Source organism: Callorhinus ursinus, unplaced genomic scaffold (assembly GCF_003265705.2).
Source record: "Callorhinus ursinus isolate GAN/ISIS: 27379988/994484 unplaced genomic scaffold, GSC_fseal_2.0 scaffold38, whole genome shotgun sequence".
NCBI lineage: Eukaryota > Metazoa > Chordata > Mammalia > Carnivora > Otariidae > Callorhinus > Callorhinus ursinus.
In genome coordinates, this window is record NW_027397100.1 from 10,559,758 (window position 1) to 10,573,535 (window position 13,778).

At 46.7% G+C, this 13,778-nt stretch overlaps 1 protein-coding gene across 4 annotated transcripts in view; it reads right to left on the reverse strand.

The window, feature by feature from the left end:
• Nucleotides 1–12,258, reverse strand: part of CEP250 (centrosomal protein 250) — a 46,565-nt gene extending 34,307 nt beyond the window's left edge. Inside the window, exons 1-5 of one of the 4 annotated variants that reach the window (XM_073880503.1) lie at nt 11,391–12,258; nt 2,385–2,674; nt 1,865–1,921; nt 837–919; nt 441–606 (exon numbers count right to left, since the gene is read on the reverse strand). In XM_073880503.1, the coding sequence (XP_073736604.1) occupies nt 441–606; nt 837–919; nt 1,865–1,921; nt 2,385–2,570 (492 nt within the window). In that variant the 5' untranslated portion in view covers nt 2,571–2,674; nt 11,391–12,258. Of the gene's footprint in view, nt 1–440; nt 612–836; nt 920–1,864; nt 1,922–2,384; nt 3,498–11,390 lie in introns of those variants that run through there. The other 3 variants (XM_025876448.2, XM_073880504.1, XM_073880505.1) reach the window with 3 other exon arrangements.
• Between the last annotated feature and the right edge of the window lie 1,520 nt (nt 12,259–13,778).

Consider the following 13,778-nt stretch of genomic DNA (forward strand, 5'->3'; position numbering starts at 1 on the left):
CAATGAGGACTAGCATAGTACCTGGCACCCAGCAAAGGCTCAGGAAACATTTGTTTCCTTGCACTGGGATCTGAAAACTCCCCAGGGTCTGTATCTGGTCTTTCTTCCCCATTCAGTTTCAACAGCTACCTCCTTAGCATCTAGATATGTAGACCTCCAGAAGAGGGGAGTCAGCAAGCTTTCAGATCCTTCTAGAACTGAAGCTAGTCCCTCAGGCAGGAACAGAGCTGCTCTGAGTGTCATGCCACCTACCAGCTAAACCTCGACGAGGCAGGTAAGGACAGAAGTCAGATAAGAGCCAAAGCAGGGCAAAGCCACCAGCCGGAGTGGGGAGGAGAGCCAGGGACCCTAGCCACAGCTCAGCTTCCATCCAGGTCCTGAAGGTACCCTTTTCCAGCACGGACCAGGCCCCAGAGTGCAAGCCCTCCTGTTCCTCCTACCTCCTGCTCCATCTGCCACTGGCTCTCCTTCCTCATTAGCTCATCCCGGGCTCGGCTCCAGTCCACTGTCAGTTTTTCCACATCTTCCCGAAGTGCTTTATTCACCATGTCAGCTTTTTCCATGTGCAGTCGAAGCTGGGTGTTCACCTCTGCTAGACTCTCACACCTGCACTGGGGAGGGGCAGGAGCAAGTGCAAAATAAAGGCTTAATCCTACCATTGGACCTCTTGGAGTAAGATGACAAACACTGGAATTTTCCATTGCCAGGAATTGGAGGGCTAAGGCTGAGGTCTGTGGTTTGAGCCCCGTTAGTGCTCAGGGCGTAGGTGCCCCCTCCGCCTTCTCGACCCACAGGCCACCAGAATCGCCCCTGCCAGAGAACTTGGGGTTGATCACCTCTGTTGCTCCTCCTCCAATCGGACCAACAGCTGCTCCAGGTTCGGATCCTCCACGCTTTCCCACCTCTGAGGGGTTGGTCCCTTCGCCAGACAGAAACAAGCCTTATTTACCTCCAAGGAGAACACCATTCAGACCAGTCCCCTGATGCCCCCTTCTGCAGCCGCCTGCTATCTTTTTATTCCTCCTCGCCTGTGTTAGCTGTTAGCAGTATGCCTCTTTTCTCAATCATTCCATCCTGAAGTTAAATCCACTGCATCCCCTTCTCCAAAACTGGACACATCTCCTGAAAGATGGCGTTGGGTAGTGAAAAGAGCTTTCAACCCAAGAAGCCTAAGATAGAGCTTTCACTAACGGCCTTGAGTTCTACTACACTACATTTTGGACCTCAGGAAGTTATTCAACTTCTCTGAGCCACAAAGTCTTCACTACAAAATGAAGGAGACACCATTCCTTTCAGAAAGTTGCCTCATAGATTGAGTTATGTCATTATATACGATAATGCCTAACGGTGCCTGGCCTACACAGAATGGTGCTCAGTAAGTTTTGGTTCTTCCCTTCCTTTGAGAGAACTTTTCTGAGGGTAACGTTGAGAAGGTGCCGAGAGGGAGCTGGAACAAAGGCAATGTGTTTTCCAAAGCCAGTTCTACCCAGCCAACGGCACAACTAAATCCTCTGCCACAGACATGTTTAGGCCTGCTAAGGCCCACATCTAAGACAGATAAACAGTGACACCTTCTGGAGGAAAAATGCATTTCTTTCCTCTGATTCCACATCCTTTCCAGTCTGATTAAATCTCTTGAAGCTGCATTTTGTCCTCAGAGAGCCAAGGGTTGGCATCTTGACAGGCCTGGAATAGCCAATCCAATGAAAGTATCTGTGTGATAAAGCTCCCAGGGGCTGAAGAGAGAGAGGCTTCCACCAAACATGGCCTTATCATACCCCAACCTCCCTCAGTCAGCAAACAAGGCCTTCCTTACAGGTATAGTCACTGAGGACTCCGGGGAACACAAAACAGCCTCACTCACCCCGGTGGCTTCCAGCTGCTTCTCCAGCTCTTGGCACCAGCTCCGGTACTGCAACACCTGAAGCAAACAGAGCAGGGTGTGGGTGACGGTCATGGCTGGTACACACAGCCCCAAACCAAAGGCCTGGGAGGATTTGGGGCAAACCTGCTGTGAACAGAGTCTGGGTGATAACAGTGGGGTAAGGCCATAACATCTTGTCGTTTCGATTTGGTCGGTTAATAATACTCTCTCTATGCCTGTGGTATTGGAGAGGTAAGATTAGAGGCTTTGGAACCAGAAAATACAGGGCCAGGTCCTAGCTCTAGCTGAGGAGAGCAAACACAGACAACTCATTTAGCCCTTGTGACTGCCATCTTTAAAAGCAACAGGACAGATCTCTCACGGAGTAGTTGTGAGCATCACAGGAGGGGCTGTTTAGGGGCATTCCCACCACAAGGCTCTGTCTCCTGGAACCCTTATCCCACTCAGCACCTAGCACTCGGCCGTGTTCTCTGCCTCCCTGCAAAGGCCGCTGCCTCACCTTGGCCTGCAGCTTCCTCACGAGGCTTGCTTGCCTCTGCTGGGCCTCCTGGGAGCTCTTCAGCTTCCGCCAGGAGGCTGCTTGGTTCTCCGCCATCTGTTGCTGTAGCGCCAGTACTTGCTCCTCCAGCACCAGCTGCAGTGTGTGGGGCTTCATACTGTTCAACTCAGGGCCTCCCGTCTCCATGGGAGCACCAGACAGGTAAGCCCACAGGCCCCTATCCAGCCAGAGGCTGCTCACTCCCAGTAAGGTCTCTAATCATTGCTGTGCCACTTGGGCCTCCTCTTGAGCTGGGGACCAAAGCACACAGAAGAGCTGAAAGGAATGTGTAAGTGATTCAAATTTACTCATCAAATACTCACTAGGTCTGGCAAAGCTGGGTTGGGCAAAGTAAATGGGTTCCTTTACCACAGGACCCATCAGAGCCTTTAAAATACTAACATGGACCCTAATCTCTAAGGGGGGGGTGCTAAGGGACCAGTGTTTTCTGGCACGCCTTCTGGAACTCTGCACTAGACCAAGAGTGACTGGTTTACCACCTACCCTTGGTGCCTGGCACCGTGCCTAATCATCTGTGGAAGGAATCACTGAAGGCGTTTCTAATCTAGTAGGGGGGAAAGACACAATCACAACACAATGTAGTCTGTGTAATCATAACAGAGACATTGCAGGACAGCAAGGGAAAGCAGTGGAGGGGCATTTAACCCAATCCGGTGGTCTTGGAACTGTGTGAATCATCATCACCACAGTTAATCCTTGTCAAGTATGTCTACAGGTCAGTCACAGTTAAGTGCTTTACCCGTACGAGGTCATTTTGTCATCACAAGAATCTTGGAACCTTCCAATGCCTTCCTATCACACTTCAGCATAGGTAATATTATAACTCTTTGTACCTGGATGAAGAAACCGAAGCTTACAAAGGTTAAACCTCAGTTAGGAAATTTAAAAGGTTAAACAAGTTGTCCAAGTTCGTACAGTTGGCATTCTGTCGATTAGGGATTTGAATACAAGCAAGTCTGACTCTCTGACGAAGAAACAGAGTAGCAGGTATTTCAGGCCCGGGACCCATTAAGAGAGTGGGGGTGTGTGTGGGGGGGGGGCGCAGCGGAAGGAATCAGCTTCAGTAGGATAGCAAACCTCCTCACCCAGCAGGGGCTGGGCGAAAACAGGGCAACGCACCACCCACAGGGGCAGAGGGGAGACGGAGAGGGAGGGACACCAGCCTAAGCAGAGAGCTTGGGAGAGACATAGTAGAGGGGGAGGCATGGTGGTCAGGAAGAGTCTGGGGTGCCAATTCAAGCTCTGCCTCTAATGGGCTCTGGGATCTCGGACATACCATTGCCCTTTCAGGCCCTCCTCCAAAGATGAGGGCTTCCAGCCACGTGACCTCTGAGTTTCTGAGGCCTCTAAAATACATGATAACCTGGGAGGAGGTGGGTAGGTTAGAGTTCTTATTTTATTAACCCTGAAACATGAGACACCCACCAGAAGGGTTAAGGAATATTTGTTTTCCCAATTACCTATCAAGATAATAGAATATTAGAGCTGCCCTCTTGGTCCAGCCAGCAGCCCATCAGTGTGAACATCTGAAGAAAGTAGTATATACAGCAAATGCAAATCTAACATTTGCATATACAGTGGGAGTTTCAGGGGCCCCAAATTCCTTTAATGCACCAAACTGTTGACTTCCTACATCCTGGCTCAAATGCCACCTCCTATCATGTCATCCCAGATGTACCCAGGAAGAGTTGATCACTTTTATAGCTACATACATGACATTACACATATATATATCATATCTATGTGATATTTATATGTATAACTGTGTATATAATAGAGAGAGCCTAATGACTATATTACATTTTATCATTATTGTTTATCTTCTCTACTGATCTGTGAATTCCTCAAAAGCAGAAGCTGTCTAATTCATTTCGGTCATTAGTACGTTGAAGAAATGCATGTGGGCCTCACTCCAGGCAGATCTAAACCCTTAGCAGAGGTTACAAATGAGGCCTGCTGGTTCTTTTCAACCATTATGTGGCCCATGTCAAGCTTTTAAGAATTCAAATTAGGGGGGTGCCTGGGTGGCTCAGTTAGAGTTAGGGTTAGGGTTAGGGTTAGGTTAAGCATCTGCCTTCGGCTCAGGTCATGATCCAGGGGTCTGGGATCGAGCCCTGCGTCGAGCTCCCTGCTCAGTGGGAAGCCTGCTTCTCCCCCTCCACTCCCCCTGCTTGTGTTCCCTCTCTCACTGTCTTCTCTCTCTGTCAAATAAATAAATAAATAAAATCTTAAAAAAAAAAAATTCAAATTAGGTACAAACATTTACCACTGGGAGAATGCATACAAAAATTCTTATTTCTCATCGCTTCTCGGCCTTTTGGCTAAGATCAAGTGTACAAAAATTCTTATTTCTGGGGGTGCCTGGGTAGCACAGATGGTTGAGGGGCTGACTCTTGGTTTCAGCTCAGGTCAAGATCTCAGGGTTGTGGGATTGAGCCCCGAGCCCGGCTCTGCACGCAGCTCGGAGTCCACTTTGGATTCTCTCTCCCTTTCCCTGCCCCTCCCACTTGTGCACGTGCACTTTCTCTCTCAAATAAATAAATAAATAAATCTTAAAAAAAAAAAATTCTTATTTCTGACTCCTTTGGAAAATCAGAATACCCAGTGACCCGTGACCCGCATTCCTACAAGGCAACAACCAGCTGCAAAAACCACCACTCTGTGAAGTGTTTGCCCCCTTAGAGAGGGCATATGCTCTCTGGTTCACTGGTCTCCCCCTGCCCTCACCTCCCCACCCGCCCCCTCCTATTCTCTCCCTCACACTGATAGCAGATTTTAGTTGTCATTTATCATTGCACTTGTGCTGTTGCTTTTCTTGTAAGAGTTATGGAGGAAAACTCCGTTTACTAATTTACATTACCTCCTGGACAACAGAAGAGCCTGTAGTAGCGCATAAGGAAAGTGCAGAAAGCAGCAGGAGTAGGGTGGCACCAATACCCCAGGCTGCCTCTTCCTAGCCTCTGACCCGGGTGAATGCAGTCTTCCCCCACACTCCAAAAATCCTCCTTTTCTGCCCTTCCTTTCCACCACGGCTGTGTCAACCAGCTCACCGTGGCTCTGAGAAATGCTGGCTCAGTCTCTGCCTGCGAAGGAGGCACAACCCTGCTGGGAAACCACTCTTGCTGCCAACACTGCCGGCAGCAAAAGTAGCTCTGAGCTGCTTCAGGGGACCTGATGGGCCCTTTCTCTCCTGATACCGTGAGGGCTGGCGCTGGGCTTTTGCACGCACTGGGAGTCTCAGAGGTGCCAAGGGCTCCCTCTCCCTCCTTGGAGTTCCTACCCCCCAATGTTTGATTGAACCATACAAAATTGCTAATATTTGCCCATTTTTTAACCTACAAAAATGGTAATGTCATATAGTTCAACCTACTACCCCCACAGGCAGCTCTGCCACAGTCCCCAGAATTCTCATACTAAACCATCTCTTAGGATGAGGCTAGGGCCGCTGTTAACATGGAGGGGTGACTGTGTGGCTCAGTCAGTTAAGTGTCCGACTCTTGGTTTCAGCTCAGGTCATGATCTCACGGGTTGTGAGATCGAGCCCCGCGTTGGGCTCTGCACTCAGCACAGAGTCGGCTTCCTCTCTCCCTCTCCCTCTGCCCTTCCCCCTGCTTGTGCATGTGTGCTCTCTCAAATAAATAATCTTTTTTAAAAAAAGGCCGGTGTTAACATGTATACATTATTTGGGAAGGTGATAGTAATATTCCAGTCAAGAAGTGGAATTATATTAGAATTATATGATTATTTTACTTCAGATAACTTAAAAATTTTAGAGCTATTTAAAAATTTAGTCCAATCCTCCCATTTTACAGATAAGGAAACTGAGGCCTCCAGAAATGCAGTAACTTCATTTTGTTCATGTTTTATTTATATGCTCCATTTACCTCAAAAAATGATTTGGAATTGTAGCAAATGTACCATACAAATGTAAGATATTACTAACAGGGGAAATGGGGTGTAGGGCATATGGGAACTCTCTGTATTATGCAATTTTTCTATAAATCTAATATTGTCCTAAAAATAGTTTATCTTAAAAATGATTTGAAGTGTTTTACGATCAAAACAAAACAAAAAAAATCCCCATAAAACTTAAGTTCATTAAAACTAGAAGAAAAAGAGGGAACGCACAGAGAAAAATGACATCAAAAGCATTCTGAAATTGAGATTTAGTTTTGAGTTTCCTCCAGATGCACTTCAGCACTGTTTTATTAACACTCTGTCAGATCTCCCAGAGAACAAACTAGCAGAGCGCCAAAAGAAAAGTAGGTTTCAGTGTCCCCCCAGCAAAGGAAAAGGTCAGTAGCTGGCAAATGGTAACAGCATGGATCGCATTCACGTGAGATAATGGATGTCAGCATGTTCTGTAAACTGTAAAGCACTGAATAGACAGAAAAAGGAAAACGATTCACTTCTTTTATGTATTAACTTATCCCATAAATGCTTATGAATTGGAGCTCAGTTCCTGGCAGTCTGCCACCATGATACAGACATGAGCAAGACTGGCCTCCTTTTGCTAAGAACCAGATGGGAAGGAGCAGTAACCTCTGAACCTAGGGTGGAACCTAACAGAAGAGTGATATACATTATGTTTAGTTCCCCTTACTAAATTAGTTTAGTATTTGGAAATACTCCAAAAGGAGTATTTAAATAAAGTTTAAAATAGAAGCAATACTGGGGCGCCTGCGTGGCTCAGTTGTTAGGCGTCTGCCTTCGGCTCAGGTCGTGATCCCAGGGTCCTGGGATCGAGCCCCGCATCGGGCTCCCCGCCCTCCCTCTGCCTGCCGCTCCCCTTGCTTGTGTTCCCTCTCTCGCTGTGTCTCTCTCTGTCAAATAAACAAAATCTTTAAAAAATAAAATAAAGGGGCGGTTGGGTGGCTCAGTCGGTTAAGTGGCTGCCTTCGGCTCAGGTCATGATCCTGGGGTCCTGGGATCGAGCCCCACGTCCAGCTCCCTGCTCGGCGGAGAGCCTGCTTCTCCCTCTCCCTCTGCCTGCCGCTCTGCCTACTTGTGCTCTCTCTCTCTCTCTGTCAAATAAATAAATAAAATCTTAAAAAAAAAAACACAAACGCATGAGACTTAAAAAAAATAAAAAAATAAAAAATAAAATAAAATAAAATAGAAGCAACACCACCTAGACTTGGAGGTGTATATACTGCAAGGACTGGGATGGGACTAGTATCATGAAATAGAATCTGTCACTTACAGCAAAAAAGGGAAAATGCTTGAGGGCACAACACTTTTTACTTCCTGAGCAAAGAAACTATGTATGTTTGTCTGCAGAGACAATTTCTGTTTCTCATTCCACACACAAAAAATTAGCATGTATTCTGCCTCCACTATGCCATGGCACCCGTGAAAACGCTCGTGGGGGGGTTGCAGAAAAAAAAAAAGCGAGTCCTGAGGTTTACTCAACTTGTAGAAGATGAAATCATGGATGCTGCCAATTTTGAGCCATTTCTTCAAGGGAGAATCAAAGTGAATGGAAAAGCTGGGAATCTCCGTGGAGGGTAACCAAGCGCAAGATTACTGTAACTTCTGAGGAGCCTTTTTCCAAAAGGTATTTGAAATATCCCACCACAAAATATTTGAAGGGGAATAATCTATGTGATTGATTGTGTTACTTCCAGATGAACCAGGATGAGGGAGAGGAGGAAGATGAAGATTAAAACTGATTTATCTGGAATATTTTATATGAATTCTTTTTTTTGGTTCTTGGGAACCAAAAAAAAAATAGCTTGCGGCCCCTTCCATAAATCTCCCATGTGGGGCCTCTCCCTTTTCTTCTCCCACCTCTCTGGCCTCTCCCTTTAGTCTCCTTTGCTGGTTTCTCATCTCCCCAACAAGGTTGGAGGCCCCGGGGCTCAGGCTTCCGGCCTCTCCTCCATCTACATTCATTTCTGGGGCAACCTCATCCAGTTGCATGACTTAAAATAGCACCTAAACACCCATGACTCCCCGTGTTAGGTCTCCAGGCCACGCTTCCCTCTGGAACTTCACACTCCTAGACTAAGTCCAGACACCTATTTAACTTCTCCACGTGGGTGTCTAACAAGCACCTCAAAGTTAACCTGTCCAAAAATGAACTTCTGCTCCTCCAATCTTCCCCGTTTCAGTATATGGCAATTCCATTCTTCTGGCTGCTCAAGCCCAAAGCCTATGGTCATATTTACTCCATTCTCCCACAACCTGTAACCAATCTATCGGCAAATCCTGTTGGCTCTACCAGATCCCATTATTTTTTCCACCCCCCCCCCCCGCCCGCCGCCCGGCCACCATCCTGAGCCAACCCACTTTCTCTTGCCTGGTGTGGTGGCTTTAAGGTACGCCCACAAATTCTTTGATATTTCTTCCTTCAAGAGGCACAGCCTATTCTCTCTCCTTGAGTAGGAACTGGAATAAAGTTAATGAAGCTGAATAAAGTAGAAATGACTTCCAAGAAAAGTTCATAAAAGGCACTATGGCCTCTCTCTCTCTCTTCACCATGTCCTGAGGACACTCAGACAGCTCCATGGAAAGGCCCAGCAGTAAGGAAACATCCTGGGAGTAGAACAGCCATCAACCTGACTACCATCTCCCGACAGATCCTAAGCCATAAACACCCAGCTAAATTGCTCCTAGATTCCTTTTTTTTTTTTTAAAGATTTATTTATTTTGAGAGAGAGAGAGAGCAAGAGCGGGAGGGGCAAAGGGAGTGGGAGAGAGAATCCCAAGCAAGGAGCCCCGATGCAGGGCTGGATCCCACAACCCCGAGATCACAACCTGAGCCAAAACCAAGAGTCGGAGGCTTAACCCGACTGTGCCCCACTCCTAGATTTCTAATCCACAACTGTATGAGATAACAACTGCTATTTCAAGCCGCTAAATTTGGGGGTGATTTCTTGCCCGGCAATAGAGAATTAATACATTTGCATTACTGCGAAAGCTTCCTAGACTGTTGGAATTTGTTCCTTCTCAACAGAGTAATCAGGGAGTGATCCTTTTAAAACAGTGACAGATTATGCAACTCAGAACCCTCCAATGGCTACTCAGAGGAAAAACCAAACCCATCCTCATGGCCTACTGGCTCCTAATTATTTGATCCCAGCCTCCAGTCGTTAATTAATTCCATTTCCTACTCTGCTCCTGCCATACAGCCCTCCTTGCTGCGTGCTTGCAACACACCAAGCCACCCACTCATCTCTGAGCCTCTTCCTCCAGTTCTCTTCTTGATTCGCTTGCTCCCTTACCACGTTCAGATCTCTGTTCAAGTGTCACCTTCTCCAAAGTTGTTCCCTAACCACCAAATATAAAATACCACCACCCCTCCACACACATTGGTATTTCTATTTACCTTACCATGTGTTATCTGTCCCTATCTGATTATTGTGTAATATACTTATAAGAATGTAAATTTGCCAAGTACAAGAATAGTTTTATTGACTGCTATATTCCCAGCTCCTAAAACAGTGCCTGGTATATAGCAGGTACTCATTAAATATTTGACTGACTGAATGAAAGAATGTAAGGGAATTAGGTAACATGATCCACATCACCAATGGTCCTACAAAACGCTCACAGCTCTATAACATTCTAAAGTTAAAAAACAGACCATGTAGCTTACATAGCACTTTACTCTCTCAAAACAATTATTTGCAATTTTCACACACACAAAAAAACCTCTGAGATAAGGTCATTGTCTTCATTTTGCAGACAAGAAAAATGAGGCTCAAAAATGGAAGGGATATAAATGATTGGTAGCCGAGCAAACATGAAACCCCAATCTGCTTCCAAACTCTAGACTTAATCCATTACATTAAGCTGCCTCCTAAATCATGAAATATGAAATCACAGCTCTGAGGGGTACTTTCTAAAGGCCGTGAAATGATGAGGTCTTGGTCTGCAGCTCTCTGATGGAAAAGGAGCAAAGAAAGGTAGATGTGCCTTTAGGAACAGAGTACTGGCAGTAGGTTCTAGCCCGGATTTTGTCACAAACTCACTCTAAATATTTGGGAACATTAATTCTCCTTTCCAAGCTCTCTCAGTCAAATGCACATCATAACCGTGGCCCCTGTAACACATGGGGTTAAAATAAAAACCAATTCAATAGATATTTATCGAACCCAAAGGCAATCCAGTAAAATTATCACAAGCTCTGGGGACACACAGCCTAGCATGCATTTCCCAGCTCCACTCACTAATTAGTTGTGGAACTCTAGGCAAAATGATCCACGAATGCCTGTTTCTTCATGCATAAAATGTGAAGATATAGAACCCACTTTATGAAATTGCTGTGAGGACTAAATAGGCCTTCATATGTAACGCATTTAGTAGCACTTGACGCTTCGTGACTATTTAGGAAATATTATTAACATCATCATGTGCCATACTCTGGAATATAGAGATGAAAAAGGCAAGGCATAACGCCCCAAGTGCACGGCTGTACAAGAGGGGCAGGAAGAATAACTCCGTGCAACGAGTTCAAAAAAACCAAGCAGCGGGATTAACAGCGCCTGCAGAAAGCGGTTGGGAAAGGTTTCCAAGGACGCGATATCTGAGTTGGGTCGCGAAGAACCAGAGTTCCGGAGCTGGGCGCAGATGCGACTGGGCTTTAGGACAGATCACGTGCAAAGCCCCAAGGGCAGAGGGAGCCGCAAAATTCTGGGAGGCGGGAGCGAGACGCGCGCAGCAGAGCACAGCGCCTTTTCCTGACACCCCCGGACTCGCAGCTGTTGGATACGAGGGTTTGGAAGATCCCTTTCTGCGCGAATTGGAGCCCAGAGTGGTGGACGCGGAGGCAAGGGGCCGGAATCCCTAGGAAGGGTCCTAGACCCTCTCTGGGCCTCGGATCCCTCCCGGGGAACGGGAAGCCGCTGCTCGAACGGGATTCCACAAGGCGCCCTTCGCAGGCGCGTCTCTGGGCCTCGGACCGTTAACCCGGGCACCTCCCGCCTGCCCTTGAGGCCCCACCTCACCACGCTCGGCTCCCGCGATTTCCAGCGTGATCCTCAGCGCCGGAGCGGGAGATGCAGCCACTAAGGTCCGGCCGGGGGCGGGAGCCCAGCACCCGGCCGCGGCCCAGACCCCGCCCCCCAGGCTCTCGCCCCGGCGGAGAGCCCCGCCCCCCGAGTAGGAGGCCCATAGGCGGATTGCGCCGCTTCGGGACCTGCCGCCATGTTGAGTACTGGCAGCCGACTTACTGGCGTGGCCCAGAAGGAACGGTGAGATTACATTAAGAGATGTAAGATTCCCTGGCCAGAAACGAGGACAGCCAGCGTTGCTGGATTTGCGTAAGGGAAGTCTTGGTAACAGAAAAATCTTGCCCTCAATCATCTCCCTTTTGGCTTCGAGGTTACACACTGCGCATGTGTCTGGGTCCCGGTTCTACGTGCGCCAGCTCAATGCTCCACCCACAAATCCGAATGCAATTAAGAACTGCGTGAGGAATGAGGGAACCCGCTCCTGGGTTGGGATAAAACCTGCCAGACAACCAGTTCCTACGGTTTTCTCGCATTCAGACCTCCAAGCTCCAAGCAGCCTCAGGCAACACAACACTCATAGCATACTTAGTGCCGTTTCCACACACGGCACTGTTTTTCGCGCACGTCTTACACAGGGTGGCCTTTGCTTGAATGTCTTATTCCGGAGAACTGTAGTTTGTCTAATTTTCTGTGTACGCCTGACTTCCTCTAGAGGACTCTTTCTTACCTCTATGACCCAAGTGTTATTTTGTAGCGTTTTGTGCTTAAATTATCAATGCATTAGCAATCAAAACATTTTCTTGGAGTTGTAAATTTCATTTACCTGCCTCTTTTCCACTCAGTGGTTCTAAATTTTTAGTTGGGATTAAAAAACAAAAACAAAAAATGGGGGAGCTTCTTAAAATGCAGAGTCTTGGATTCCACCCCTAGAGAGTGAGTAGACCGAGGGTGACGCCCCAGAATCTGCCTTTTGGCAGATACCTTCGGCGATACATGGGGAACACATTTGAGAAGCACTGCATAGGGCTGTGTATCTCTAGCCCTCAGCACAATCCCTGGTACAAAACAGGTGCTCAGTAAGTGCTGAGTGAGTTAGATGAATGGATGAATGGACAGTAGGAGTGAAACGCAATCTGCAGACAAAAGAACCTGAGAAGGGAACACTTTGAAAGAGCTATACTGTATTTTTTCTCCCATAAGAACAAAAGTTCTTAACAGTTACTTTGAGAAAAAGAGAATGTAAGTGGCGGGAAAGGGAGGGAGGGGGAGGACCCGGATTCTGAAAGGCAAACTATCTAGGGAGAAAAGAAGAAACATCACAGACACTGGACAGAGAAAAAGATGCAAAGAATCAGTGGTGTGGGAATCCACCCCAGGCAAATACTCCTGCAACAGGAACTGTGCAAGAGTGTTCACTACAACAGTATTTGCAATGGAAAGAAAAGAAACAACCTCTTTGCCTCAGGGCCTTTGCATATACTATGCCTTCTACCTAGACAGCTTTTCCCCCAGCTCTAGGTTTAACTGGTACCTTTCCCTCCCTCAGGCCTCAGCTTAAATGATACTTCCTCAGCTAGGTCTTCCCTGACCATGCTATTTAAAATAATATCCTATCATTTTCTATCACAGTACTGTTTCTTTCATAGCATTTTCCACTTACTATCATCTTTTGGTTTACTTATTATCTTTCTCCCCCTCAAAAGTTTAAGCTTCATGAGGAGGGGAGACTATATCTGACTTATTCCCAGCATTTAGCAGAGAGCCTGATACGTGGTGGGTGTTAAATAAGCATCCATTCAATGAATGAATCAAGTCAGCCCCAGTGTTACAAAGGGTGAAGCCCCAGAATCCGCATTTTGGCAGATACCTTAGGCCATACATTGGGAACACATTTGAGAAGCACTGCATAGGGCTGTGTATCTCTAGTACTCAGCACAATCCCTGGTACAAAATAGGTGCTCAGCAATAAAATCCATCAGCAAACTACACAATATGTTTTAAGACCATAAGGAATGAACATAGGTTTCAGACTACCAATTAAGGGTAAATGGAGTAGAAGGGGATTAAAACCAAACTAATCTTTGATTTTTGCAAAGGGGGGATTTGTTTATTCATTGCCTTGTTTGTTTATTCATTCACCCAGCAAACATTTACTGAGCACCTATTATGTACTAATATTAGTTAATAATACAATGTATTAACAGAAAGTTGGAAATCGTATTAAAACATAAAGTAGTACAACTGGGTATTTTGTCTGGGCCAGAGCAGAAAGTGGAGTTCAATGATGTGTGAAGGTGGGTAATATTCCCCCCTAAATGTTCTCCAGACTTTGAGAATACATCAGCCTTCAAAAGTTCTTCAAAGTGCCAGGAACTTT